This window comes from Suricata suricatta, chromosome X (assembly GCF_006229205.1).
Source record: "Suricata suricatta isolate VVHF042 chromosome X, meerkat_22Aug2017_6uvM2_HiC, whole genome shotgun sequence".
In the NCBI taxonomy this organism is placed as follows: Eukaryota; Metazoa; Chordata; class Mammalia; order Carnivora; family Herpestidae; genus Suricata; species Suricata suricatta.
In genome coordinates this window covers 39,490,370-39,517,144 of record NC_043717.1, presented here as the reverse complement: position 1 = coordinate 39,517,144, position 26,775 = coordinate 39,490,370, and the positions used below count along the sequence as shown (strand labels likewise).

At 48.8% G+C, this 26,775-nt stretch overlaps 2 protein-coding genes across 3 annotated transcripts in view; both read left to right on the top strand.

The window, feature by feature from the left end:
- Window positions 1-261: 261 nt before the first annotated feature.
- On the top strand, window positions 262-5,669 carry CFP (complement factor properdin). The gene is made up of 9 exons (XM_029929913.1): window positions 262-370; window positions 444-594; window positions 1,817-1,992; window positions 2,452-2,622; window positions 2,756-2,947; window positions 3,149-3,322; window positions 3,561-3,752; window positions 3,929-4,040; window positions 5,430-5,669. The coding sequence occupies exons 1-9, from the start codon at window positions 307-309 to the stop codon at window positions 5,593-5,595; spliced, it is 1,398 nt and encodes a 465-aa protein (XP_029785773.1). The 5' UTR covers window positions 262-306; the 3' UTR covers window positions 5,596-5,669.
- A 4,330-nt stretch (window positions 5,670-9,999) lies between these two features.
- Window positions 10,000-26,775, top strand: part of SYN1 (synapsin I) — a 49,422-nt gene continuing 32,646 nt past the window's right edge. For both annotated transcript variants that reach the window (XM_029929502.1, XM_029929503.1), the window contains exons 1-5: window positions 10,000-10,520; window positions 22,043-22,100; window positions 22,204-22,295; window positions 24,501-24,657; window positions 24,842-24,931. In XM_029929502.1, coding sequence (XP_029785362.1) covers window positions 10,144-10,520; window positions 22,043-22,100; window positions 22,204-22,295; window positions 24,501-24,657; window positions 24,842-24,931 — 774 coding nt within the window. In that variant the 5' untranslated portion in view covers window positions 10,000-10,143. The remainder of the gene's footprint in view (window positions 10,521-22,042; window positions 22,101-22,203; window positions 22,296-24,500; window positions 24,658-24,841; window positions 24,932-26,775) is intronic.

Sequence of the window (26,775 nt, the reverse complement as noted above, 5' to 3'; positions counted from 1 at the left end):
GGAGCACTGACTGTGCTCAAGGGTTGCTGGGCAGGGTGTGAGCCCTGAGGATATGGTAAGGAACAAAACTGGACTAAGAGTGAGGCAGGAAGTAGGGAGGGAACAGCAGAGCAGGAGGCCCCCCCTGCCCCCCCCCGCAGAGGTGACAGGAAAGAGATTGGAGCTTGGGAGACCCTGTGGGCCCTCCCCTCCCCACTGCCGCCCCGCCCCTAGTTCCTCCGGGCCCAGTACAAAGGTCAGGTCAGCTGGTACAAAGCCAGGCCTCCTCTCTGGCAGAGGGCAGAGCTGCCAGGCGCAGTGCTCAGCATGCCCGCCCCAGTGCAGGCTCCTCAGTTGCTGCTGCTGCTGTTCACCCTGCTGCCGGCCACAGGTGAGTGGGGGAGGGTGCCCTGTGGTGCCGGCACCCGTCACAGCCCTGACCGTGCCCCCCAACCCTGTTCCAGGCTCAGACCCCGTATTCTGCTTCACCCAGTATGAGGAAGCCTCAGGCAAGTGCACGGGCCTCCTGGGGGGAGGCGTCAGTGTGAAAGATTGCTGCCTCAACCCTACCTTCGCCTTCCAGAAGCCTGGCAGCAATTTGTGCCAAGCGTGCAGGTGAGGGGGCTTCTGGGGTTGCAGGAGAGGCTGCCCAGAACCTGGCCCTTTCTTCCTCTGGGATTTCCAAGGGCGACTCCAAGGTCCTGATAAGGACTACAGCTTGGAGGTTTTCAGCCTCTATTGACATTTGGGGCCAGAACATTGCTTGTTGTAGGGGGCTGACCCATGCATTGCAAAACCTGTATTCTGGAGCCTCCCTGGCCTCCCACTGGATGATGGCCACAACTTCTCCAACAAATTGCGACAACCAAACTATCTCCAGACATTGCCAATTGTCCCCCCCACCCGGGGGCAAAATAATCCCGGTTGAGAACCACTGCCACAGATAGCTTAGTTATTGAGCACTTCCTGCATACTGGAAGCATCGTGAGTGGAGTACAGCTCAGGCATTCTGAAGGTAGTTCATGTCCCCGAATTGTGATTCCAACTCATACTGAGTGCTTACTGTATACAGACATGTTGCGGGGGTAGGAGAGTTTGGGGAATTCTCAGGGCAGCTCCAGGCCCCTGATTAGCCCCTAGTCATGTTGATACTTCACATTGTTTGTTGAGCACTCCCAGCATACCGGATGCATTGCAGAGGTCATGGGCAGCTGGAGGATTTCTGAGGGTGGCTCTAGTCTCCCAATCATGATGCCAGCCTACATGTATTGAACGCTTACTGTATGCCAGACATGTTTTCTAACAGTTTACTGTATATCCTAGCTACACCATACGGAAGGGGAGCTTGGGGATTTCTGAAGGCAGCTCTGGGTCCCTAGTCATGTCAACAGTTCACATCAGTTTAGTATTATGCTGTGCAGGAAGTTGGGGATAGATCTGGAGTATTTTTGCCCTGGTCTCCAAGCTCACTGGGATGATAGCACTTCCTGCTTGCCAGCTACCATGCACGGTGGTGGCCTGGCAGGTTTCTGATGGCAGTTCTGGGCCCCTAGTCCTTACATTTGCTTACTACATGCCCGGCACTCTCCTTGGGGAACCTCAAAGGGTTCCATCCCCGATCAATGTGAATGTCAATGATATTGTTAAGTAAGTACTTAAGTGTGCCCTCCTCTTCCCATTCAATCCCCGATGTCCCTAAAGAGGTGGGTACTCTGATCAATCCATTCCACATACATTCAGCCCCAGCCCCAGCCCTGTGCCTGCCCACACTCTGTAGTCTAGTATGCCATCCTTGCTAGCTCGAGCCAGGATAGGACATCTGTGCTCCTCTCTGCAGGCTCCCACAATGGTCATCGTGGTCTGCGTGGGCCCCCTGCTCGGTGACCTGCACTCAGGGATCCCAGTTACGGCACCGGCGCTGCATAGGCTGGGGGGGGCAGTGCTCCGAGAAGGTGGAGCCCGGGACCCTCGAGTGGCAGCTGCAGGCCTGTGAGAACCAGCCTTGCTGTCCTGGTGAGGAGGACCCCCAAGGCAGGCGAGCACTGCCTGTCACGCAGCCCTGGGAACAATCAGTCCTGGGAACAAACACTGTACAAACAGGACTGTGCCTGAAGTTTGTGAGGTGCTAAGGAACAGGCCGGTACGGCTGGAGGAGAGTTGTGGGAGGAGAGATCAAAGGGGAACTGACCCTCGTGGGCCAGGATAAGGACGCTGCCTTTGATTCTGTGATTGTGGGCAGAAGGGAAACATGAGCGGACTTGGCTTGTGATATCCCCCTCACTGTCAGGAGGCGGGCAGACTGTATGTGGTGAGGGCTGAAGCAGGGGGGACCGGTGTGAAGGCTACTGCAATAGCCCAGATGAGCAACGATGGTGGAGCAAGTGTGGCAGAGGATGTGGGGCACGTGAGGAAGCGAGGACCCCCACACGATGCCCCCACTTCCATCCTGTCCCCCTCTCTTCTCTCCCACAGAGATGGGTGGCTGGTCCAGCTGGGGGCCCTGGATGCCTTGCTCTGTCACCTGTTCCAAAGGGACCCGAACCCGTCAGCGAACATGTGATCACCCCACCCCCAAGTGTGGGGGCCACTGCCCAGGAAAGTCACAGGAGTCAGAACCCTGCGACACAGAGCAGGTCTGCCCTAGTGAGTGAAGGCAACCACAGGGCACTGATGCAGGCACCCGGGTGGGTCTGGGGGATACAGCAGGGAACTGCCAGGGCCGGAGGCCTTCAGCACACATGCCCACACTTAGCATCCACCCCCCATTCCGCCACAGTACACGGGGCCTGGGCTGCCTGGGGCCCCTGGGGCCCCTGCTCAGGTTCCTGCCACGGTGGACCCAGACAACCTGTGCAGAGACGAAGCCGCACGTGTTCTGCACCTGAGCCCTCCAAGGAGCCTCCTGGAAAGCCCTGCCCAGGGCCAGAAAATGAACAGCAGGCGTGCCCCGGCTTGCCACCCTGCCCAGGTACACAGGGATGAGGCCTCTGACACTTCCTGATTCAGGCACAGGCGCTCTGCCATTTCAGGGGATACAGATCCTAGACCCCGTGACCATGGAGCTCTTCATTTGGGCTTCGTTTGTCTGTTTGTCTGCCTCGAGGATTCTAGGGGCTGAAGGGGAGATCAAGGTGGACTTTCTTCTCACTCTCATTCCCTGTCCCAACAGTGGCTGGTGGCTGGGGACCATGGAGCCCTGTGAGCCCCTGCCCTGTGACCTGTGGCCTGGGCCAGATCCTGGAAAAACGGACATGTGATCATCCTGAGCCCCAACACGGGGGCCCCTTCTGTGCTGGTGATGCCGTCCGGACCCTCATCTGCAACACGGCTGAGCCCTGCCCTGGTCAGAACCTCAAGATAAACTGTTGCCACGCCTTAGCCCTCACCCATCTCCGCTGCCCAGTTCCTGCTCCTAATGCCTTTTTCCTGCCTCTCACTCCCCTCTTCCTGGCCCTGGTGCCTTGGTCCCATCTCTGATCCCCTGGCCCCACATCTGCTCACCCCCACTCCCTCTTCCAGTCTTCTTCCTTCCTCTGGATCCCGTCACTGGCCCCCTTCTCTGGTTGCCCCTGTCTCTGCAGTGAATGGGGAGTGGGGGCCCTGGGGACAGTGGAGCACCTGCACCCGTCGGAACATAAAAACCATCAGCTGTGAGGCAATCCCGGGCCAGCAGACACGCTCTCGGAGCTGCAAAGGCCGCAAGTTTGACGGACAGCGGTGTGTCGGGGAACAACAAGACATCCGTCACTGCTATAATATCCAGCGCTGCCCCTGTGAGTGCCTCTGAGGATGACGCTGTGAGGCTGGGGAGGCCCATATAGTGGGGGAGGGGGTTCTGACTCTACCATGGACCCTATGTCCCTGCCACCTTTCTCTCTCTCTCTCTCTCTTTCTCTCTCTCTCTCTCATTCCCCACCCCACTGAGACCTCTCATTCTGACTCCTTGCAGGGAAAGGCTCGTGGTCAGAGTGGAGTACCTGGGGGCTGTGCATGCCCCCCTGTAAACCCAACCCCGTACAAACCCGCCAGCGCCTCTGCACGGCCCCACTCCCCAAGTTCCCGTGAGTGAGGGGGCAAAGCGTGCCCGGGGGGGGGGTTGTGATATTGATATGTGAACAGTGAGAGTCAGGAGAGTCTGCTCAGCTCCCCGCAACCAGGGCGTCCACCCCTGCTCTAAGGTGCCTGCCCTGATGAGTGCCATCTCTCACCTGCAGGAAGGAAGTAGCTGAGAAAGAGGATACTGAGGGGAGAATTGGTAGCCTCTGTGCTCTCTGAGCCTCTCATTCAGTCACTCAGCCATTCCCCCATTCCCCTAATCCTTCCTGTGACCGTGTACTCTTGCTCTCTCAGTCACCCAGGCTTCCGTTTGCTCCTTCAGTCACTCAGGCCTTCATTCACGTATTCACTCCTTCAGCCACCCACATCTCACTCAACATCTCACTGCCCCAAAACACTTGAAGGTCTTTTCGGCAACAATCACAGACCCACAGAACCCAGGTCCCTTGGGTCTCCCAAGGGATCCAGGTCAGCAAGGCCCTGACAGAAGGCAAACGAGGAACACTTGGTGCATGGAAAAGGGGCTGCCATCCTGTCCCAGGCCCAGGAAGCTTCTCGGGTCTCCTCTGGCAGGAAGGGGTCAGCAGGGGCATTCCCAGTGTCAGGACTGTGTGAGCAGAATCCTGGACATGGGTGACCAGCCACCCAAAGTGTTTCCTGGAGACCCAGGTGTTGGAGAGGGTTAAAATGCCCACTCTTCTCTACTGTATTTCCACATACACCAAGCCACTAGATTGAGTGGGCCATTCTCAACTTATGGAAGGTCTGCCATCTGGGAAGAGGTCTCTGGCTCTGGGGTTTCAAGGGGGTCTTGAAGATGAGTTGGAGGTGTTGAGTGGAGGCGGGAAGCACTTGACAGAGTGGGGAAATGAATGGATTTGAATGAGGGAACTGGAGTGAGAGCTGATGAATGGAGTCTTTGCCTCGTGGGAGGAACAACCCAGGCAAAGACCATTCTGAACGTGGGGCTGAGTCCAGATGAAATGGAAGAGAGAGAGAGGTTGGTTTGGGGCAGCCATGTGGGCCCAAAAACAAGGCCTCAAATACCAGGGCAAGGCATTTGGGGTCTTTTCCAGCGGGCAATGGGGAGATATGTAAAGGGTTTGGGAGGTAGGAGAGGGTAACTCTTTGTCAATGAGTAACAATTACCAGCATTTATTGAGGACTTACTGTGTGCCAGACAGCGCTCTGAGCATTTTACCTAAATTAACTCAGTTATCCTCATTCAGCCCATTCCTATGTTTCAGATGAGCAGAGGGAAGATACAGAAATTGCCCAATATCTCATAGCCTGAAAATAGTGTTGGGCACACAGTGGGCACTCAATAAGAGTTTGTTAAATGCATTCTTGCCTTCCCTGAGCTTCTCTCCTCCATTCTCCCCCTAATGCCCCAGGCCCACCATTACCGTGGTCGAAGGTCAGGGTGAGAAGAATGTGACCTTCTGGGGGAGACCATCAACACTGTGTGAGGCGCTGCAGGGTCAGAGGGCGCTGGTGGAGGAGAAACGGCCATGTCTACACGTGCCTGAATGCATAGACCCTGAGGATGAGACGCTCTAACACCTCTCTCTCCCACTCTGACCGCCCCCCACCCGACCTCCCAAATTTCAATAAATAGGTCTCTTTCCGTCTTCCCCAGGAGTGGGGCAATAGCATCTTCTAGGCCGATGGGCACAGCACGGGTAGAGTCGCAGTGGCTTGTTGTAGAAAACAGTATTTTCCACTGTTCCCATAGTTTGGCAGGAGTGAAGGCGAGTATTGGTGCTGTCTTTGCCCCAAGCGTCCACCCCCACCCGGCACCCCCCCACTCCGCCCCCGCCCCAGCCTTCCGCAGCGCCCCTGGCCGGTACTGCACGTTCCTCTGCAGAGCTCCGCGTTAGGGGTTTCCTGGTTGGCTACTCGTCCTGGCAGGCACTTTCTGATTGGCCGGCGTGCCCAAGTTTCCACCCGCAAGAGCCTCTCGGCTGGCTGGGCTGGCAGTTCCGCGTTAATCCGGCATTGAACCGCGCGGCAGAGGCGGCAGAAGCGTGCCTGTGGTTGGCACCCCGCCGCTCGAACACCTGCACCCACCCACTCCCAACAGCCCTGCTCCAATGCCGCAATTAGCAGAGCCGAGTAGATCCGTGAGACAGAAAGTAGGGGGATGGCTGGGGGTGGACCGAGGAAGTGCCTACGAGGTGCTCTGAGTTGGGGCAGGAGCAAAGAGAAGCTAGAGTCAGTAGGTGCCAGAAGGAGCCCCTGAGACAAACTCAGACACAGATTCCTTTAGTATTTGTGCATTCATTAAACACTTGCTAGCATCTACTGTATACTAGAACTAAGTCTGGGCCTCTGGGGTGGAGGAGGGTGAAAGGGAGGACATTTGAGCGAGGAAACAAAGTCAGAATATGTGATCCTTTCTGTTGAACATTTATTCAACACTTATCAACGCCTACTGTATACTAACAATAGCGCTGGAGGTCATAGAGAATAGAGGAGTCAGAATGGCACGTGTCTCCACAGTGAAGGAAACAAACCCAGACACTAATACTGTTAGCAGTTGCTCATTCAGTTTTGCACTAATTTGCATTTACTGAATTCTGAGCCTCTTGTGATGAGACAAATCCTTAGAATCATCATAACGGGAATTAGTTACTACTTAGAGAATACTTGCTGTGCGCCTGGTTAGTGTTTTAAGACTGCATAGCATGAATTCATTTAATCCACAACAAACCTAAGAGAGTCAGTATTATCATCATTACCACTTACAAAGGAGTAAACTGAGGCACAGAAAGCTAGTAGGCTGGACACTGGAAGCCCCATGTGTGCTGTGAGTGGAGGGACCCCTCTGTGAAGGGGTTCAGATGGGGAGTCTGTCAGGGTGCTCACATTCTCTGAGTCGATTTTCCCCTGTAAAATAGGTCAGTTGATGGGTTGAAGTAAAGACAAAGTTGATGAATTTTTGGTCATCTTGGGAAGACTGAGCTGAAGTGAGTGATTCTGGTTGCTACTACAGGGTATGAGAGGTCTGTGTTTACAAGAAAGTGGAAGTTTGTGCATTTTGAGACACATATCTTTGTGTATGTGTGATATGCAGACCTATGAATCTGTGCAAGAAGTAAGGATGTATTGAGTGTATGCGGAGTGCATTTAAAGTTACAGCCATGTGAGCACCAAAACAATCTGAATTATGGATGTGTATGCACACATGCACACATGTACATGTGCATTAGTGTGCCATGGATATATGTGTGTGTGAGTTATAAACGTGGGTACAATACTGGTTACAAACATATGTCAGGGATGTGTGTCTCAGAGTCACTGGTCACCATTGCACAACAAAGAAAATCATTCCTGGAGCCTCTTCGGTTCATTCATTCCTGCTGGAGAAGATGGAGACAGTGCAGAGGAACCTTACGTCTGCCTCAGGGAGTTGAGACACTGAGGAATCATCATTCTTCTGCAAAACAATCTACAAAACATGAATTTCTGGAAATCGAGCCACCTAGAGAAAGTGAATGATGCTGAGGGCCATGAAGAGTAGAAAGCTAGGAATAGGGGCCCCGGGAAGAGGCAGTCTAAAGACAGACTCCTATGTTACCCAACTTCTGGCCCCCAGAGGAGCCAGAAAGGTCTGTAGACCTGCAGCTGCTCCTGTCCCCCAGAAAGGCCGCCATGGGTCCAGCACACAGCTTATTTACTTCAGTTACTGAGCAGAAAACTGGGAAGCACACACTTCTAAAGGTTGGAAAATTTCCTGATTGATGGGGAGTTACCCATCTGGGGAACACTGGGAGATGGAATGCAGACAGATCATCCAGGAAAGAGAGGAAAGGAATAGCCAAAGAAAAGACCTGGGAGTGGGACTGAGGCTGCCTGGCACCGACGAGGAAATAGAAGTATTTGCCTTGAGGACTGTGGGAAGCTGGGGGAAGAGGAGATGGAATCTGAGTCCTGGACAAGGGGACTTCCTGGAGACCTTGGCCAAAGATGATTCTTGAGTGAGAGAGGTAAAGGACATTCCTGGCAGAAGCCACAGCACATGCAAAAATATAGAGGTCGTCTCCCACCAACACACACACACCCTTACAGGTGGGTCAGGTGATCATTTTGACAGAGGAGGAAACCAAGTCTCAAAGGGGTTAAGTCACTTTCCCAAGAGGATGGTGGAGGCCTAGTTTGAACTTTAAGCTCTCTGACTCTAGACTCCACACCATCACTACCTTGTTTAAACAGGCCAAGGATTTAGTGAATAAAGAATGAACAAATTAATAGGTGAATGATTCTACTGAAAATCCTGCAGGCAGAAGAGACTCCAAATCTGCCCATTTCTTACCATATCTCCTTCCACCACACTTGGTCCACCCTCATCACTCACAAGGACCTGCTCAGTCTGGTCCCTGCTAAGCTCTCTGACCCCATCTCCTGCCACTTGCTCACTTTGTTTCAGCCACACTGGCATCTCTTTCTAGCACATTCTTTTTTTTTTAATGTATGAATCACAAAGTCAACATAGGTCTTTGGGAATGCATTAGAGTTTTGGATTCCTTCATCTGTGAAGTGGAAATGTTTCTCACCCCACAGTATTGTTGTGAGGGTTGGGTGAGACAATACTTTAGTTAAGCATTGGATACTGTTGGCAAGTGATTGTTTTTAAATGGATTCATGCTTTCATTGTAGTCAGGATCTTATAGGAGCTGACAGGAAGGTTTCCACAGCCCACCTCTGCCTGGACTATAAAAGTCATTTGCTCCTGTGGCAATCATTATTTGGCACCTACTGTGTGCACACCCTAGAAAAAGTCTGTGGAAAGTTCTCTGGTCCAGGGGAGACAACCTGATGAAAACAGGTGGTTATGGTGATTTTGGGCTCATCCAGGGTAGAGGGATGGGGGCATATAGACAGAGAGTGTGTGTGTAGGGCTGCGGGGTGGGGAGCAGACAGAGATGGACACATATCAGGGCTAGAGCTTCAGGTGATGTGTCCATGTGGCAGATCTAGGTTTATCATGATCGGCTGTGGGTATGTAATTTGTCTGGATGTGCATGTTCGTGTGTGTTTCCTTGGGTCTCTGTGTGTCAGTGTGGTAATTGTTTGTGTATAGGCAGATATACGTTCATGTATGCATACACGCCCATGTGTGTTACCCTAGGCTTGTGTATGTCTATAGACCTAGATCGCGGGTTCTCTGTGTGTGCCTCCGTGTGTTTCTTTACTTTTGTGTGTGTCTATATGTGTATCTTCTCGTGTGTGTCATTCTTGTGTGCCTCCAGGCCCCTGCAAGGGTGTGTACCCCGCCCAAGTGTCCAAGTCTGCCTATCTGATGCTGTCGATACCGCCCCCGCACCCTCTCTCTACCTAGCTGAGCCTGTATGGATATGGGAAATTGATCTCCCCCCTCCAGGGTACTGCGTGTGACCCCCATCCGTCACGGTGAGAAGGTGATTTCTCTACTTTGAGTCTCTACGTGTTCCTCCAGTCCCACCTCACCCCCGCACCACCACTCTCCCCCACCCCCCCGCCGGCACATGACTTCTGGGGTGAATATCAACACTGGAAATTGAGTATCTGCCTGGAATCCTGCGTAAGGATGCGACTGGGCGCGAAGACCAGAATGAGGTTGCGGGGGGGGGGGGTCTTGCCAGACCACTCACCTACAACCTTCCTGATAAGTACCTACCCCGCCCCCACTCCCCAAATTGCGCATCCCCAAGCGGACGAGGGGGAGGGGAAACAGGTTGCGGCGTGGCGCGTGCGCACTGCCGCCTTCAGCACCACGGACAGCTCCTTCGCCCCCGCCTGCCGGCGCGCGCCACCGCCGCCCCAGCACTGAAGGCGCGCTGACGTCACTCGCCGCTCCTTCGCAAACTCCCCTTCCTGGTCGGCTTGGTCGCGTCCGCGCCGCCGCCGGCCCAGGTGGACGGCACCACGCGGGGCCCAAGATAGGGGGGTACGGGCGCGACCATCCGCGCTGCGGCGGCGGCGACTCGGCGCTGCCTCAGTCTGCAGCGGGCAACCGAAGAGTCGCGTCGTGCCTGAGAGCGCAGCTGTGCTCCTGGGCCCCGCGCGGTCCGCCTCCGCGGCTCCTGACCCGACTGCTCCTAGGACCCCCTGCCCCGCGCCGCAGCCATGAACTACCTGCGGCGCCGCCTGTCGGACAGCAACTTCATGGCCAATCTGCCAAATGGGTACATGACAGACCTGCAGCGCCCGCAGCCACCCCCGCCGCCGCCTGCTGCCCCCAGCCCCGGAGCCACGCCCGGTCCCGCGATTGCCACTGCCGAGAGGGCCTCCGTGTCCGCCCCCGTGGCCTCTCCGGCTGCCCCTAGCCCTGGGTCTTCGGGGGGTGGTGGCTTCTTCTCGTCGCTGTCCAACGCGGTCAAGCAGACCACGGCGGCCGCAGCCGCCACCTTCAGCGAGCAGGTGGGCGGCGGCTCTGGGGGCGCAGGTCGTGGGGGCGCTGCCGCCAGGGTGCTGCTGGTCATCGACGAGCCCCACACCGACTGGTAAGCCACTGCTGCGGACGTCTTCCCGCGGGCCTGGGTCCCCAGATCGTCCCACGATGAGCACTTAATCAAGCGCCGCTTGTTTGCCGGACATCTGGCCCCCTCGCCCAAACCCTCTTCCTTTAAATTATTATGCTGGGCGCTTCCTGTGTGCCCCGCCCTTGCCCCCCACCCAGGCCTTCTAGACCCAAACTGGGAGCAGTTATGGAGCGCCTGCTGTGTACCTCCTTCCCAAAAACCTTGGCTTCAATATATCCTGTGAGCATTCAAGAGCCTAATGTGTCCTGCCCCCCCAACCCTCACCCCAAAGGCCTTGTCCTTTAATGGATCCTGTGAGCATTTATCAAGTACCTGCAGTGTGCCTTATCGGGAGGCCTTTCCCAAAGCCTTTGGCTTCCATGAATTTTGTGAACGTACTTTGAGAGCTTGCTATGTGTCTTCCCCCCTCAAACCTTACCCTAAGGCCTTCTCTCTAATTGGTCTTGTGAACATGTATCCAGAGTGTGTTATGTGCCCCACCTCAGCCCTCTCCCTAAAGACCTTTTAAGCTATTTAGTGAGCATCGGTTGCCTGCTGCGTATCCCATCCCATCTTCTCACGAAAAGTGTTGCTTTAATGGATCCTGGGAGCTTTTATTGAATGTCTTCTGTGTGTCCCAACTCCAAGCCCCCTCTCCAAGGTCTTATTTCTCCAAAGGGTCTAGGATGCATTTATTAAGTGCCTGATGTATGCCCTATCTCCAAACTCCTTTCTCAAACATATTTTGCTCAAATGAGTCCCCTGAGCATTTTTAACCTTCTGTGTGTGACTCATCTTCAGACTCTCCCCTAAATCCGTTTCCTACGATGGATCTAGAAAGTATTTATTGAGTGCCTCGTTTATCCTCCATTTTCAGGCTACTTCAATGGCCTTTCCTTTGGTGAACCCAATTAGCATTTATCACCTGCCTGCTGTGTGAGCCTTCTCTAAGGCGTTTTTTCCTCCGGTGTATTCAGCAAGCGTTTATTGAGTGCCTGCTATTTACCTCATCCCCAAACCCTTTCCCCAGTGGCTTCAGTCTACATGTGTTGAACACCTTCTGCATGGTCCAACCTTAGACCTTCTCCATAAAGGCTTACCTCCAATTAATACAGTGATCAGATATCTAGCACTTGGTGTATGCATCATTTCAATCCTCTTTCCAGAGACCTTTTCTTTTTAATCACTCCTTGGAGCATTTGTGGAGCACCACTGTGTGCCTGATTCTGTGCCCCCTCCCCAAAAGCCTTTTCTTTCAAGAGTGGAGAATCAAGCTTACATAGATCAATCTTCTGCATCCCCATTCCCTTCCCCAAAAGACTTTTTCCTCCAGTGAATCCAGTGATTGTATGTCTATCTCACCCACCCCTGCCCCCGCAAAGGCCTTTTCTTTTAATGGATCCAGTGAGCATTTATTTATCATCTGCCAGATGCTCGATTCTAATCACCTTCTCCCAGATGCCTTTTCCTCCAATGGCTCCTATGAGCATTTATAGAGCGATGCCTGTGTGCTCTATGTTCACACCTTCTTCCCAAAATCTTTTTCTTTTAGTGGATATGGTGAGCATATATGCAGTTCCTGTTTTGTGGAGGGAGTACATGCCCCTTCCTTACCCCTAGAAGAACCTATGCCAGTCATAAAGCCTCTCGTTAGGGTCCTTTCTTTTGATAAATCTACAGCCCAGTTTACAAGGATTACTCCTTTTCCACTCCTCTCAAGGTCCCTAGGATTCCCTCTCTCAGTCTCAAGTCCATACCCCAAAGGGTCTTTCTTCTATTTAAGCCAGTAAACACTTATTGAGCTCCTACTGTATAAGGGCTATTCTCAACATCTTCTTTCCAAGTCTGGAAGTTGCTGCCCTGTCTCAAGAGCTCTCTCTCCAGGGGTCTGCTTCAATTTAAATTTATTGAGTTAACAGATTCTTACTAGTTAAATCACACCTCCCCCCCAGGAGCCTTTACCTAGCAGACTTTCTCTCTATTCAGAGCCCATTTATTCATTCTACAGATACTTATTGCATACTTTCCATGTTTCAGAGTGTGGGAGGCATTCATTTAGCATTACTATATACCAGGAAGAACCCTCCTTCAGTTCCATTTCCTTGTAACCCCAACCACCACCTGTATTCTCTTTGGCTTTTTCTCCATTCAAGCCCACAATCGCTTAATGAGTACTTACTGTATACTAAGAACCCCATATTCAATGCCTCTTTCCCTCCCCCTCTTGTAGCCCCAATTTGCCCTTCAACAACATCCATCCTTCCTTTGACACTATGCAATCCTGAAAGCTCATAATGTGCACCTACTATATTCTGACTAGGTCCCCTCCCCACTTAGTAGCCATCTTCCCAACTGCTCTTCCCCCCACCAATGTATCCAAGAAGCCATTATTAATCTCTTACTATATCCTTTTCAAACAACCACATCCTCCTTGCTCCATCAATCCATAAAGCAGTTCTTGAACACATGCTCGAATTCCTTCACCAACACCCACTCACACGGAAGTCATCTTGGCTAACTTTGCTCCACTGAAGTCAACAAACCTTAATGGGGCCCCTGCTGTATATTGGTAACCCCCAGCCCGTAGACTTCCCTTCTCCATTCCTGTACTCCAAGAAGATTCTTCGTTGTGTTTTCCTTCATTCCATCAAACATTTATTAATTATCTACCGGATACTGACAAGACCCTCCCCCTTTTCCGTAATCAAAACTCCAACAAGCATTTATTGAGCACCCACCGAATTCAGTGAAAGATTCTTCCCTTCCCCTTCTGTGTCTCAGAACACCACCAGCAGCTGCACTAGTCTTTTCTTCCAGTCAATCCAGCAAATGTTTTAGTGTCATCTATAGATGGGGTGGGATGGAGAAAGATCCCATGTACGCGAGGCTCAGCATGGCAGACAGAGACCTCTGCATCACCAGCCTGCAAATATAGCAAGAACCATCCACTCTCCAGCCTGGAATAAAGGAGGAGTTGTTGCAAAGTCTATAATGGATTGTACACCTAGAATCTGACACCTTTCCCACCAAACCTCACCCCTTCCATTCTCTCCTGGGTCTCAAATCCTTGGTGGCTTAAAGTTGCAGACTTTGAGTTGAGACTCATCTTCTCTTTATAGAGATAATTTGGTCCAGCGTTTTTTCAAACTGCGCCTCACCTATTGCCTTGTGATGAGCATTTCATTTTCTCCACGAAGCAGTATAAATGAAAATAGAAAATAACAAGAAAATGGTGCACATTGGATGTGTAATTATTATTATTTAGTGGAACTGTTACTCCAAGAAATATAATCAATAATGTATACCATATGTTATATATGACATATACTATATAATACATTTGCTATATAATAGGTTTATAGTATATAATACATATATATGTATATGTTTTTCTTCATGAAATGGAATAAAATAGAATAGAAAATATCAGACTTCCTTGCATGCAGTAAAGGTAATTTATTGAAACTTTCATTCCAATTATATATGTATAGTTATATACTTTCTAGGTACATATACACATAGTATGTAATATGCAATATATTATATGTTATATATTATATAAACAATACTATATTTGCTCTATAACATATTACAGATGCCATATAATATATATTACATATATAGGGCAGGTTATTATGTATCTATGTATATAGTGGGTTATATAAACTATATCTCTTACTGTGGCTTCTTTTCTTAGACTTCCCTGGAAGCAGGCCCTGAGACTCTGAGGTTTGTGTGCAGACTTATTGGGGAGAGCTCTTGGGAACAACACCTGTTGCGGAGGAGTGAGGGAACAGGATTTAGCAGAAGGAAAGGTTGAGCTATGATGCAGCCACAACAGAAGCCTCAGCCAGTCCTCTGGGGGAGCTCTGGAGCTAGAATGACCCTTCAGAGTTACCCCAGTTGGGGTGGGGTATCCAGGCTTTTGGATTCTTACATCAGTCAACCATTAGCCACAGGCTGCCCCCCTGGAAGGAGGCATAATCATGGGGAAGGCAAATCCCTCCTGCAGAGGCCAGTTCCCAGTGAAGGACAGACAGCGCTGGGAGCTGTCAGTAGCAAATATTCCCAGAAGCCGAGAGATAGATGTGTAGGCCTGAAGGTGCAGGCGGGAGGCATGAGGGTCTGGGGGGAGCACGGAGTCCATTTCTTGCACTGCTCAGATTCACTCACTTCTGAGAGTGAGTTCACCCTGTCTGGGAACAGCATTGCCAGGACTGTAATTGGTCTTGTTTGCCGGGGGAAACTGGAAAGAGCACAGTTAGTGGGATGAACGACAGCCCCACTGCTGCACTTGATAAAAGCGGCATAGATAATTGATATGCATTGGTCTCCTTCTTCTACGACACGTTCTAGCTTCCCCTCACCCCAGCAAGCACCTCTCTTGGTCTCAGTGGCTTGCCCGAGGAGTGATCCATTCCCTCATCCTTGAGTCCCTGCTCCCCATGCCCTTCCCAGGCTGTGGCTGCTGTACTTGTTCATTTGCCATCAAAGTTGCACAAGGAGTGCCAACAGATGCCTAAGTGGATCACCTAAATTCCACAGATATTCCTCCCTGCCCCTACTGTGCTATAGCAGCCCTACCTCCTCCCGATGTTCAAGGTCACAGACCCCTGCAAAGACAGTAATACACTCCTCTTCGTGTCCATTTGGCGTGTGAGACCTGAAGTGTCCAGGTGGCATCCATAGCTTAGAATATAATAGGATTCTTGCTGTGTCCCATGGTAGCATGTTACCCCTTGGAGAACCAGGACCTCTAACCTTGCAGAGCCTTGAGGGAACAGGAAGCACACATTCCAAGGGTGGATCACTGGGATCAATGGTAAGCTGGGCCTCTCATACTTTCCCCTCTGAGTTCCCAGACCCGCGTATTCTACCCATCGGGAACACAGCACAAACAATGGGTTGTTGATTTCGGGTGTTTTGGAGGATGGTGCCCCATTCTTTCATGACATCATTTTCAAGCCAGGACCTTAGCGGTGGCCGCAGCAAGTTATTCCAGGCCAGCAGCTTCCGGGCGGCATGGTAATAACATCATCAGTTGATCCCATGGTAATGGACCCACTTTGGTACCTCATTTGCTGTAAAGTGTGTCCCTTCAGTTTGATGCAGTGTTATGAAAGTTCTCATACTGGTGGATCAAACATTGAGTAAGCCCAGGGACAGGGATACTGGCTATGGTCCTGCAGTCAGGAAAGACAAACCCACACATAGCATATTGCAGTCCAGATGAATCATTAGTCTTTCCGGGCTGGAAGGCGCCCAGTATAGTCAGCTGGCCACAATGTGGCCAGTTGGTCTTAAGGGAAGGTGCCATGTCAGGGACTCACTGTTGGTCTCTGTTGCTGGAAGATTGGACATTCAGCAATAGCGCTTTAGGCCTCCCTTATAGCCTCTGTCTCTGCTAATGTTGCTCCTTCATTCATGTGCCCATCTGCTAGCGCTGCAGTGGCTGATTTGAGAGGCTGGCTGACATCATCTGGCTGACTCATTCTGTCTACCTGGTGGTTCAGTGCCACTTGCATTGTGGATGCTGCCTGGTGGGCATTAACGCACAATACAAAGATCTTCACTCGTCACTCTTTGCCCACTCCCACGTGCACCCCCTATGTACACCCACGTTTCTGTGTCCCAGACTTCCATGTCCTGATCTGATTTTTTTTTTGAGTTTTTATTTAAATTCCAATTAGTTACCACATAGTATAATATTAGTTTCAGGTCTATAATGTAGTGATTCAGTACTTCCATACATCACCCGGTGCTCATCACCTATTTAACCCATCCCCCCACCCACCTCCCTTCTGATAACCATCAGTTTGTTCTCTATAATTAAGAGTCTGTTTCTTGGTTTGCCTCTGTGTGTGTGTGTGTGTGTGTGTGTGTGTCTGTATCTCCTCTCTCCCTTTTTTTTCCTTTGCTCATTTGTTTTGTTTCTTAAACTCCACGAAACTGAAATCACATGATATTTGTCTTTCTCTGACTGACTTATTTCCGTTAGCTTGATACTCCTTGTCCTGATCTTCTAATATTTTTCCTTCAAGGCCTCTGATCAGTCAAGCCATCCATCAGTGCCCATCAGTGGATATGTATTCTCATCTTGGGCCACTTCTCTTTCTCTATTAAGTAGATTACCAGGTGCGCAGCTCCAAGCTCTGTCCATTGGGAGCTCTGTCACTGTCTTTCAGGACCACTCTTGGGTGGGGCTATAGTACAGCTGCTGTCCATTTTGGGCTTCTCCCCACATACCAAGCCATGCATTTGTGAACCAAGCTTAGGCTTTTCCTTCCTTCACCAGCTGGTTGTAAGGAGTCCCCTAGGTGAGCTGAGGGACGCACTAGTACAACAGTGTGGGTGACACGGGCATCTAGATTGCCTGCTCAGGCAACTTGCTCAGTCCTGCCTGAGCCTGATCCCAGCTGCTGGGTCCACCTGACTTTAATTACTTGGTGGGCCTGGCAGGACCCAGCCCATAATGAACACCTGGGTGCATAATCACCTGGTACCCCATAGTCAAGCATTCTGTCTCTACCAGGGCCCAGTACCGCACCAGGGATTGTTTCTCAAAAGTCACGTAATTCTGTGCTGCAGATGGTATGGCCTTGCTCCAGAACCCCAAGGGCCTCCCACTCAGACTTCCCAGAAGCTCCACACTGCATCTCTTCCCACTACTGACACCTCCAGTATCATAGGATCTGCCAGACCATGTGGCCTAAGAGGAAGGACTGCTTGCACGAGAGCCAGGACCTGTTGCAGAGCCCTTTCGGCTCTGGCCCCCATTCAGGGGGAGGCAACCTTATGTTGCATATGAAATATGAATCAGAGCAGTATTTACAGGTGTGGGATATGCTGCCTCTAGAACCTGAAGAGGCCTACTAAGTGTTGTGCTTTTTTCCCTTGCGGTGGGAGGTGCAAGATGCAATGTTTGCCCTATCATTTGGAGGGGCTGTCCTGGTGTGCCTTGGACCACTGTATCCCTAAAAATCTTACTAAGGTGGCAGGCCCCTGGGTCTTTGCAGGGTTTATCTCCTACCCTCTGGAGTGCCTGTGTCTTGGCAAAACAAGGTGTTAATCTTCTCTTGCTCATCTCGCCCAATCAATATGATGTAATTGATCGAGCAGTCCAGTGTGATATTCTGTGGGATGTGCAGATGGTCTAGTCCCTTGGACTATATGATGATGCAGGATGAGAAAGGTAGCATAGCCCTATGGCAAGACCATAAACAAATATTGTTGTCAGTCCCATGTGAGTGTGAAATGTTTCTGATCCTCTTTTCTGATCAGAATAGGAAAGAGTGTGTTCACGAAGTCAGTGGCCAGCTGCCGCACCCGAGGCCTGCTTTCCCAATGGCGGCATGTCTGGCACAGCAGCTTCAATCACGGATAACACGTGGTTGAGCTTGCAGCAGTCTATAGGCATTCTCCAGGATCCAAACTGGTTAATTCAGTGGAGATATGATGGGACTAACTCCCCTGCATCCTTTAGATTTTTCAAAGTAAGACTAGTTTCCACCATCACCCTTAGGATAGACATAATATTACCTTTGATCTACTGATTTGATCAGGGGAGGGGTGTGTGGTTCCAGAGGCATCCATTTGGACTTCCCCACTACAATAACTCCTACCCCACAAGCCAAGGAACCCATGAAGGGGTTCTGACAACTACAAATATGTCCATTTTATTTTATTTTTTAAAATGTTTACTTATTTATTTTGGGAGGGGGAGGGGCAAAGAGAGGGAGAGAGATAGAATCCCAAGCAGGTTCTGCACTGCCAGTGCAAAGCCCGATGCGGGGCTCGATTTCACAAACCGTGAAATCGTGACCTGAGCCAGTATCAAAAGAGTCGATGCTTAACCAACTGAGCTACCCAGGAACTCCCAGGTCTGTCAATTTTAATTATGCATTTGTGAACTGAGGAAGTGACCACTGGGTGGACCCAGTGGACCCACTGTGAGTGGGACCTGGGACAGGTCCTCATTTATTACCTTACCACTACCCTGCTTCTCAGTATGACTCATGCACTCTCACTAGCCTATTCCTTATTAATTTTTTTAAGTTGGGTATATCCTCTGGGCCCTCCCATAGAACATAGTCAGCTGATGAGTTTTCTAAACTTTTTTTGAAAAAAGTTAATTGATTAATTTTTTAATGCTTTTTATTTATTTTTCAGAGACAGAGAGAGACAGTGCGAGCAGGGAAGGGTCAGAGAGAGGGGGAGGCACAGAATCCGAAGCAGACTCCAGGCTCTGAGCTGTCAGCACAGAGCCCGATGCGGGGCTCAAACCCATGAACCATGAGATCATGACCTGAGCCGAAGCCGGATGCTTAACCAACTGAGCCACCAAGGCGCCCCCTAAACTTTTATAGTATATCTTCTTTAATGTATCTGCTTCTTTGAGTCCTTTGATCCTTTCCTCCGCAATCCTCCATGGAAGATTTCTCTGTCACTTAGTGTAGACCATTGTTTTCTCCCAAGCTTCCACAAGCCATTCAACAGTGTAGTGTATCAGCAACATCTAGAGTCCTTGCCAGGCTTTTATGTTCTGTTCCTGGGATAGTGCTCCGACTTCATGTTCCACCTCTTTCGCCCATTGTCCTTAGGACACAGTTTCATGTATACTTTTCCAGCTCCTGCCAATACGTATCAGCCAGATTTTTCAGCCTGTACGTATTGTTTATTTCCTTCCTTTGCAGGCTTAGAACTTTTCCTTTCAGATGTGCTAGGATTTGACCCTGCTTATTGATCCAGTTGCTAAGATGGGAGGGGGGTAGATTCTGAAAGGGGCAAGCATTGTTTTATAAGGGGCCTGCTTCATCTGAGGCGTCTGTATTATCTTAAAGTAGAAGGAAGGTTTATATTCTAACAAGGAGGAATGGGCTACTTCTGCAGGCCCAGTGGGTTCAGGTGAATCAGTAAGTTCAAGTTGTTACGTGCATCTTCCCACATATCCCCACCTCAAGTTTTAGAGCTTCACTCTTGTCCCATTAGGACCCTGAGCATGGCATAGGAGATATCCTGGGCCTGAGAATTCAACCTTCTCTGAAGTTCTGCTACACTTATGACTAATGTCCGAAGCCTGGTCTTCCCTTCTGTCTGCCATCCAGTTGCAGAAGATTGGGGTTCCCGTAAATGTAGCCAAAGGGATCTTCTGGGATTCACATTCACATTGTACTTTGAATTAGTAATTATTCACCCTGAACATGTCAGATCTTTCTTCAGCTAATCAGTGGTCTTTAGCAAATAGTCACCCAACCCTGGTGACCATTTCCGTCACACCTCTCAAGTACCAGGGATATTTCACCAACTGGCACATCCCCTTCCACCAGCATCTCATTACAGTTCACCATCAGTAACAGTTACTGCTAGCTCCAAAGCCCAGGGGCCCACACTGTAATTCTCACACTCATGAGAATAAACTCCACACTGCATCTCTTCCCACTATTGACACCTCTGGTATGATGGGAGCCACCAGATCATATGGTTCAAGTGGCATGCTGGTTGCACCACAGCCCGTACCTGCTGCAGAACGCTTTCTGTTGCTACAGCGTGTGGTGGGCTATCTGTGCCCCACCCCTTCCAAATGACAGTTTCTGATTGCCTGCTGGCCACTGGGTGACCCATTTCCAGAAGGGCAGTAGAGTCTTTTTTGTAGTTTGACATCTCTGGCCCACAGTCTTAGGCACGTGTCTGTATGCAGGAGGCTTACTGGAGGGTGCCTTTGGGAGCAATACCTGTGAAGGGGTAGGGTTGGGCAGAAGGAGAAGCTGATCCCCAGGACAGCTGTGTCAGAGGCCTTAACTCATCCTAGGGGGACCTCTGGGGCTGGGATGGTCCTTCAGAGTCAGCCTTTAAGGAGGCAAAGAGGCCAGCCTTTGTACTCACTCATCAACCAGATATAAGACATGGGCTGCATGCAGTAGGTGTAACCGTGGCCAAGTCACTTCCCTCTGATGGAAGACAGTCCTCAGCGAGACAAAGCCATAGCTGTCAACAGCTGACACTCAGGGTGCATTGGCCCTGAAGAGGAGATCTGAGCAGAGCGCCACAGTATTCACTACGCTTATGGTCAAAAAAGTTTGAAAGATAGTGATATAGTGTACACTGATCATTATTTTATAAATGAAAAATGTGCAGGTCTCTGAGAAATTCCCTTCCAACACTTGTGAGGGGACAGTGTCAGTGATGGAGTGTGTGTGTGTGGGTGTGTGTGTGTGTGTGTGTGTGTGTGAGAGAGAGAGAGAGAGAGAGAGACAGACAGACAGACAGAGGCAGAGAGGGGTTGGGAGGAAGAGAGTGGGAGAGGAGAAAACGGCTGTGCTTGGGGTCTTGGGGTATGTCAGTGAAGTCACGAGGGCCTCCTTGTGCTGTGTGTGTGTGTCAGAGACCCTGAGTGTGTGCATAGAGGTAACCCTGAGAGTGGCTGCCTTCCTCATCCCTCTTGTATGACTGGAGATGAGCTTCCGTGGGTAGAGAAGCCTGTCAGGTAGGAATCCTGAGCCTGGGGGAGGAGGCCACTGGAAATCAAGCACCACTGGGGGCGGGCCCAGGGATAGTGACATGGCAGTCCGTGATACATCTACTGCTGCTCCCACCCCTCTTCCCGCCTATGGCTTCCCCTCATCCTCGGCTGCATCCCTCTCCACGCCCATCGTTGCTGGCTCTGGCTTCTTAGAACCACTGCCAGCCTGCACCCTCAATCTGCTCCTCCTTTTTTATATAGCCGCCCACCCACTGTTGAGTCCCTCATAGCGCACAGCCACACGTGGCAAATGTGCCCCTCCATGGGAAAGGGCCAGAGACCAGAGACATGCTTCAGGCCACACAAGCAGACACAGGTACTGAGACATAGCCAGGCACGCTTCACATCTATGTATTCTCTAAGGCTTTTCGCCATTTACGAACCTCCGTGCAATTTCCAAGTACGTTACAGCTTACAAAGCACTCCTCCTTTTGCAAAACTTTTCTCAAAAACATTTATGAGGGGTGCCTGGGTGGCTCAGTCGGTTAAGCGTCCAACTTTGGCTCAGGTCATGATCTCACTCATGGTTGATGGGTTAGAGTCCCACGTCGGACTCTGCTGACAGCTCAGAGCCTGAAGCGTGCTTCGGATTCTGTGTCTCCTTCTCTCTCTGCCCCTTCCTGCCTCAAGCTTTGTCTCTCGCTGTCTCAAAAATAAACATTAAAAAAGTTTTTTTAATATTTAAAAATAACACATTTATGGTAGCAATGTGATGAGCAGACCATACTCTGGGAATGCCTGCCCGCCCCCCGCAGTTTAAGGACTTATCTTTACAGTTCGCATCGTCCTTTGACATTCACATACTTCTGCGAGGATTACAACAGACTTTATCATTCATAAAGCACTGTTGAGCTTTTCAAAGTGTTTCAACGATCGCGAAGCACGTATGGTTTCTCTAGTAGCACTGGAGGGGTAAAGGGTCAAAGGACTAGCCTGGGTTTTGTCTTCCTGAGATTGATGGATGTGCTCTGCTTTTCCTCTCCAGGGCAAAATACTTCAAAGGGAAAAAGATCCATGGAGAAATTGACATTAAAGTAGAACAGGTTAGTTGCAGTAGATGGAGCTGGGGGTCAGCTGTCCAGATTGAAAACTGGATGGTCATTTTTGTGCAATGTGGCTGAGTCACCAATTGTTTTTCTTTCCTAGGCTGAATTCTCTGATCTCAACCTTGTGGCCCATGCCAATGGTGGATTCTCTGTGGACATGGAAGTTCTTCGGAATGGGGTGAAGGTCATGCGGTAAGTATAAAAATTTTGTGTTATGGGAGAGGCATAAGGACTCCTTTAGAGCTGAGGAAGACTCCCCCACCTCCCCTTCCATTTTTCTGTGAGCAAGAACTTACCTATATTACAATAGCCAAGGTACGGAAACAACTTAAGTGCCCATTGGTGAATGAATGGACAAAGAAGATGTGGTCTGAATATACTATGAAATATTACTCAGCTATGAGAAAGAAGGAAATCTTGCCGTTTGCAACAACATGAATGGACCTTGAAGCAAATGAGATAAATCAAACAGAAAAAGACAAAAACTGTATGATTATCTGTTGTGTACGGAATCTATAAAAGCCAAACTCGTAAAAACAGAGAGTAAAACAGTGGTTACCAGAGGCTGAGTAGTGGTAGAATAGAAGAGATGTTTAAGGGTATAAACTCGCAACTGGTAGATAATTAAGCCCTGGAGATATAATGCACAGTACAGTGAATATAGATAACAATATTGTATCATAATTATCAAACTTACTAAGAAACTAGAGCTTAATTATTCCCACCACAAAAAGGAAACAATAATTGTGTGACATGATAGAAATACTAAAAGACTCTACAATGGCAATCATATTGCAATATGTAAGTGTGTCAGGGTGCCAACTTCAGCTCAGATCATGATCTCACAAGCTGGTGGGTTCGAGCCTTCCCCCCCTCCCCCCCCATCAGTCTCTCTGCCTACAGCTCGGAGCATGGAGACTGCTTCAGATTCTGTGTCTCCCTCTCTCTCTCTTTCTGCCCTTCCCTGCTTGTGCTCTGTCTCTGTCTCTCTCTCTCAAAAATAAACATTAATGTATGTGTGTGTGCACGCGCACGTGTGTGTGTGTGAGAGAGAAACATTTATGCCTTAAACTTATACAATGTTACATGTCAATCAAAAAAATTAGGTACAGAACGTGGGAAGATAATTTCTCTTCTGCAGAGTCTAGGATCCTAGCAGACCACAAGCCAAACATTTTGGTTATTAAAGCAGCAAATATTTCTCTTTCTTTTTTAAAGTTTATTTATTTTTGAAAGAGGAGGAGAGAGCACGCGAGCTGGGGAGAGAGGGTATCCAAAGTGGGCTCTATGCCAATAGTAGAGAGCCCAATGTGGGGCTCAAACCCATAAACCATGAGATCATGACCAAAGCTGAAGTCAGATGCTTAACTGACTGAGCCACCCAGGTGACCCTAAACCAGCAAATATTTCTTGAGCATGTACTGTACGCAAGGTACTGCTCTCAGCATTTTACATTCAACAAATATTTCTTGAGCACTTATTGTGCACCAGAACTTGTTCTATTTGCTGAGGACCTGGCAGTTAACAAAACAGACCCCCCAAAAAAGCCCCCTCAAGCCCCTCTGCCCTCATGAAGCTTATATTCTAATGTGGGATACATACAATAAACAAATAAGAAAATGTAAAACTGGGGGCACCTGGGTGGCTCAGTCAGTTGAGCATATGACTTCAGCTCAGGTCACAATCTTGCAGTTTGCAAGTTCGAGCCCCACATTGGGCTCTGTGCCAACAGCTTTGGACCTCCTGTGCCCCCTTTCTGCCCCTTCCCTGCTTGCATACACTCACTCTCTCTCTCTCTCTGTCTTTAAAAATAAACATTAAAATGTGGGGCGCCTGGGTAGCTCAGTCGGTTAAGGGTCCAACTTCGGCTCAGGTCATGATCTCTTGGTTTGTGGGTTCAAGCCCCGTGTCGGGCTCTGTCCTGACAGCTCAGAGCCTGGAGCCTGTTTCAGATTCTCCCTCTCTCAGTGTCTCCCTCTCTCTCTGCCCCTCCCTGTTTGCACTCTGTCTCTCTCTGTCTCAAAAATAAATAAACATTAAAAAAATTTAATAAAATAAAATAAATATTAAAATACAAGAAACTATAAAGATGCTAAGAAAAAATATATCGCAGAAAAGGGATATAGGGAGTGTTGGATGATGGAGGGGTCTGCAGTTTGGGATAAGGCAGACCAGTAAATACTGTGAGAGACATTTGAGGAAAGACCTGAAGGAGGTGAAGGAGAGCTATGCGGGGATATCAAGCGAGAAAATGTTTCAGACAGAGGGAACAACCAGTGTAGAGGCCCTGAGGCTGGAATTTATTCTGAGCAGCATCCTTTGAGGACAGCTAATAGTACTGAGGGTGATGGGGAGCTTTTGGGGGTCCCCGCGACGTTTCTACCCCTGCCACCCCAGGTCTCTGAAGCCGGACTTCGTGCTGATCCGCCAGCACGCCTTCAGCATGGCTCGGAATGGAGACTACCGCAGTTTGGTCATTGGGCTGCAGTACGCTGGAGTCCCCAGCGTTAACTCTTTGCATTCTGTCTACAACTTCTGTGACAAGCCCTGGGTGGTAAGTGACTGAAAGAGTGCTATTGGCAGAATCCCATGCACACATGCACGTGAGAGCTCATCAGTGTGATCTGGGGCGGTTGGGGGGGGTGGGGGCTCAGAAAGTTGGGAAGCCTGGAATCCCAGCTTGGAGACTCTGTCCAGGTGAAAGACTGGCTGACCCAGCTCTCCTGACTCTCTCGTAGTTCGCCCAGATGGTTCGACTGCACAAGAAACTGGGGACAGAGGAATTCCCTCTAATCGATCAGACCTTCTACCCCAATCACAAGGAGATGGTGAGTCTGGGGGAAGTATGATGGGCAGGAGGGAGAAGCTCATGCCTACTGCGCCAGTATCGCCAGTGACGATATTACCGATGGCATGCTGTCAGCCAGTGCAGCAGTGTGTGCGTGTGCAGAGTGAGGCTGCTTCGTGACAGGGTCTGTGAATAGCATGAATTTACTTATGTGCTTATAAGGGTGATTTACATCATCGATCCCGTTACTTATAGCATCTTTTCTCGCCACTATTAAAAAAACGACTTCTAATGTCAATGAACAGATCTACTGTAATGAATCAGATTATACTACATATAGAAAGCAAGTCATCGTTACTAATATTATCAAATATTCTTCCTGACAGAAGTGCTACCAATGTTTCAAATTAGAATTGGCCATCAAAATTATCAGTAGCAATGTTACAAATTAAATTGTTTACAAAGAGCGGGGCACCTGGGTGATTCAATTGGTTGAGCATCCAACTTGGGCTCAGGTCATGATCTCGCGGTCTGTGAGTTCGAGCCCCACGTCGGGCTCTGTTCTGATAGCTCGGAGCCTGGGGCCTGCTTCAGATTCTGTGCCTCCTTCTCTCTCTGCCTCTCCCCTGCTTGCATGCTGCCTCTCTCAAAAATAAATAAACATTTTAAAAATACTATTTAAATTGTTTACAAGTAGCAATTGAATTGTCGGTTACTATTATCATAAAATATAATCACTAATATTACAATTCACCACTAATACTACAAATTACTGTTATTGATGTAAATTCTGAGTACCAATGTTATGAACCAAATTATAGTTCCTGATGGAAATTGAATAATCATTACTAGTGTCATCAGAGATTATAACTATTTTTATAAATTATTATTAATATTACAAATTATGCTCTAAATATAAATTATAAGTCTCTGTTTTGAATTACACTTCATAGATATTACATTATCATTACTAATATCATCAAATATTATAACTAATATTACAATTTATTACCAGTGTTTCATATTAAGATTTTCATATAAGTGAGAAATTAAACCATTAGTATGTTGTAAAATATTACTACAAATTATTGCCAATATTATACATTAAGATTACTAATATAAATTATGAGTAACTATGTTTTGAATTATCTGATAGTTTCTAATAGAAATCATCATTAATATGGTTAACATTCCAATTTATATTTACTAATATTAAAATAATGATTATTAATATAAATTATGAGTGCCACAGTTATGAATCAAATTTTAATCACAAATAGAAACTTAATCACCACTATGATGACGAATTTTACAAACTTTTAACAGCATTATAAATTGTTTGCTTATGTAAATAATCACTACTGTTGTGAATTAAATTTACAGTTAAAATATCAATATTGGCCCAACACTGGTTAAATAACCAACTTGATTAAATAAACATTGGATTTAATATTAAAAATTCTTATTTGTATTACAAATTATGGTTACTGATATAAGTTAACAGTGTTATGAATTAAGTTTACTTACAGATGAAGATCAAGTCATTAGTTCTTAGGAAACCCAATTTGTTTGTCATTATTATTTGACATTCTTTGAGAGACAGGATAGCGGACTGTGGGTGAGAGCATGGACTCTAGCCAGAATTTCTATATTGGAATCCTAGATCTACAACTTACTACCTTTCTAACATAGGAAATATTGCTTAATGCTCTGTCCCTTGGTTTACCCATTTGCAAAATGTAGGTAATAATAGTTCCTGCCTCATAGAGTTGGTGTGAGAATTAAATTGGTTAGAACAGTACATCTGGGGGCCCCTGGGTGGTTCAGTTGGTTAAGCTTCAGCTCAGGTCATGTTCTTTTTTTTTTTTTTTTTTTTTTTTTTTA

Excerpts from the sequence above, each read along its gene's own strand:
- CFP (XM_029929913.1), top strand. The coding sequence starts at position 307 with ATGCCCGCCCCAGTGCAGGCTCCTCAGTTGCTGCTGCTGCTGTTCACC. Across the intron at positions 3,323-3,560 it reads CACGGCTGAGCCCTGCCCTG|TGAATGGGGAGTGGGGGCCC; the intron begins GTCAGAACCTCA and ends CTGTCTCTGCAG. Across the intron at positions 3,753-3,928 it reads TAATATCCAGCGCTGCCCCT|GGAAAGGCTCGTGGTCAGAG; the intron begins GTGAGTGCCTCT and ends GACTCCTTGCAG.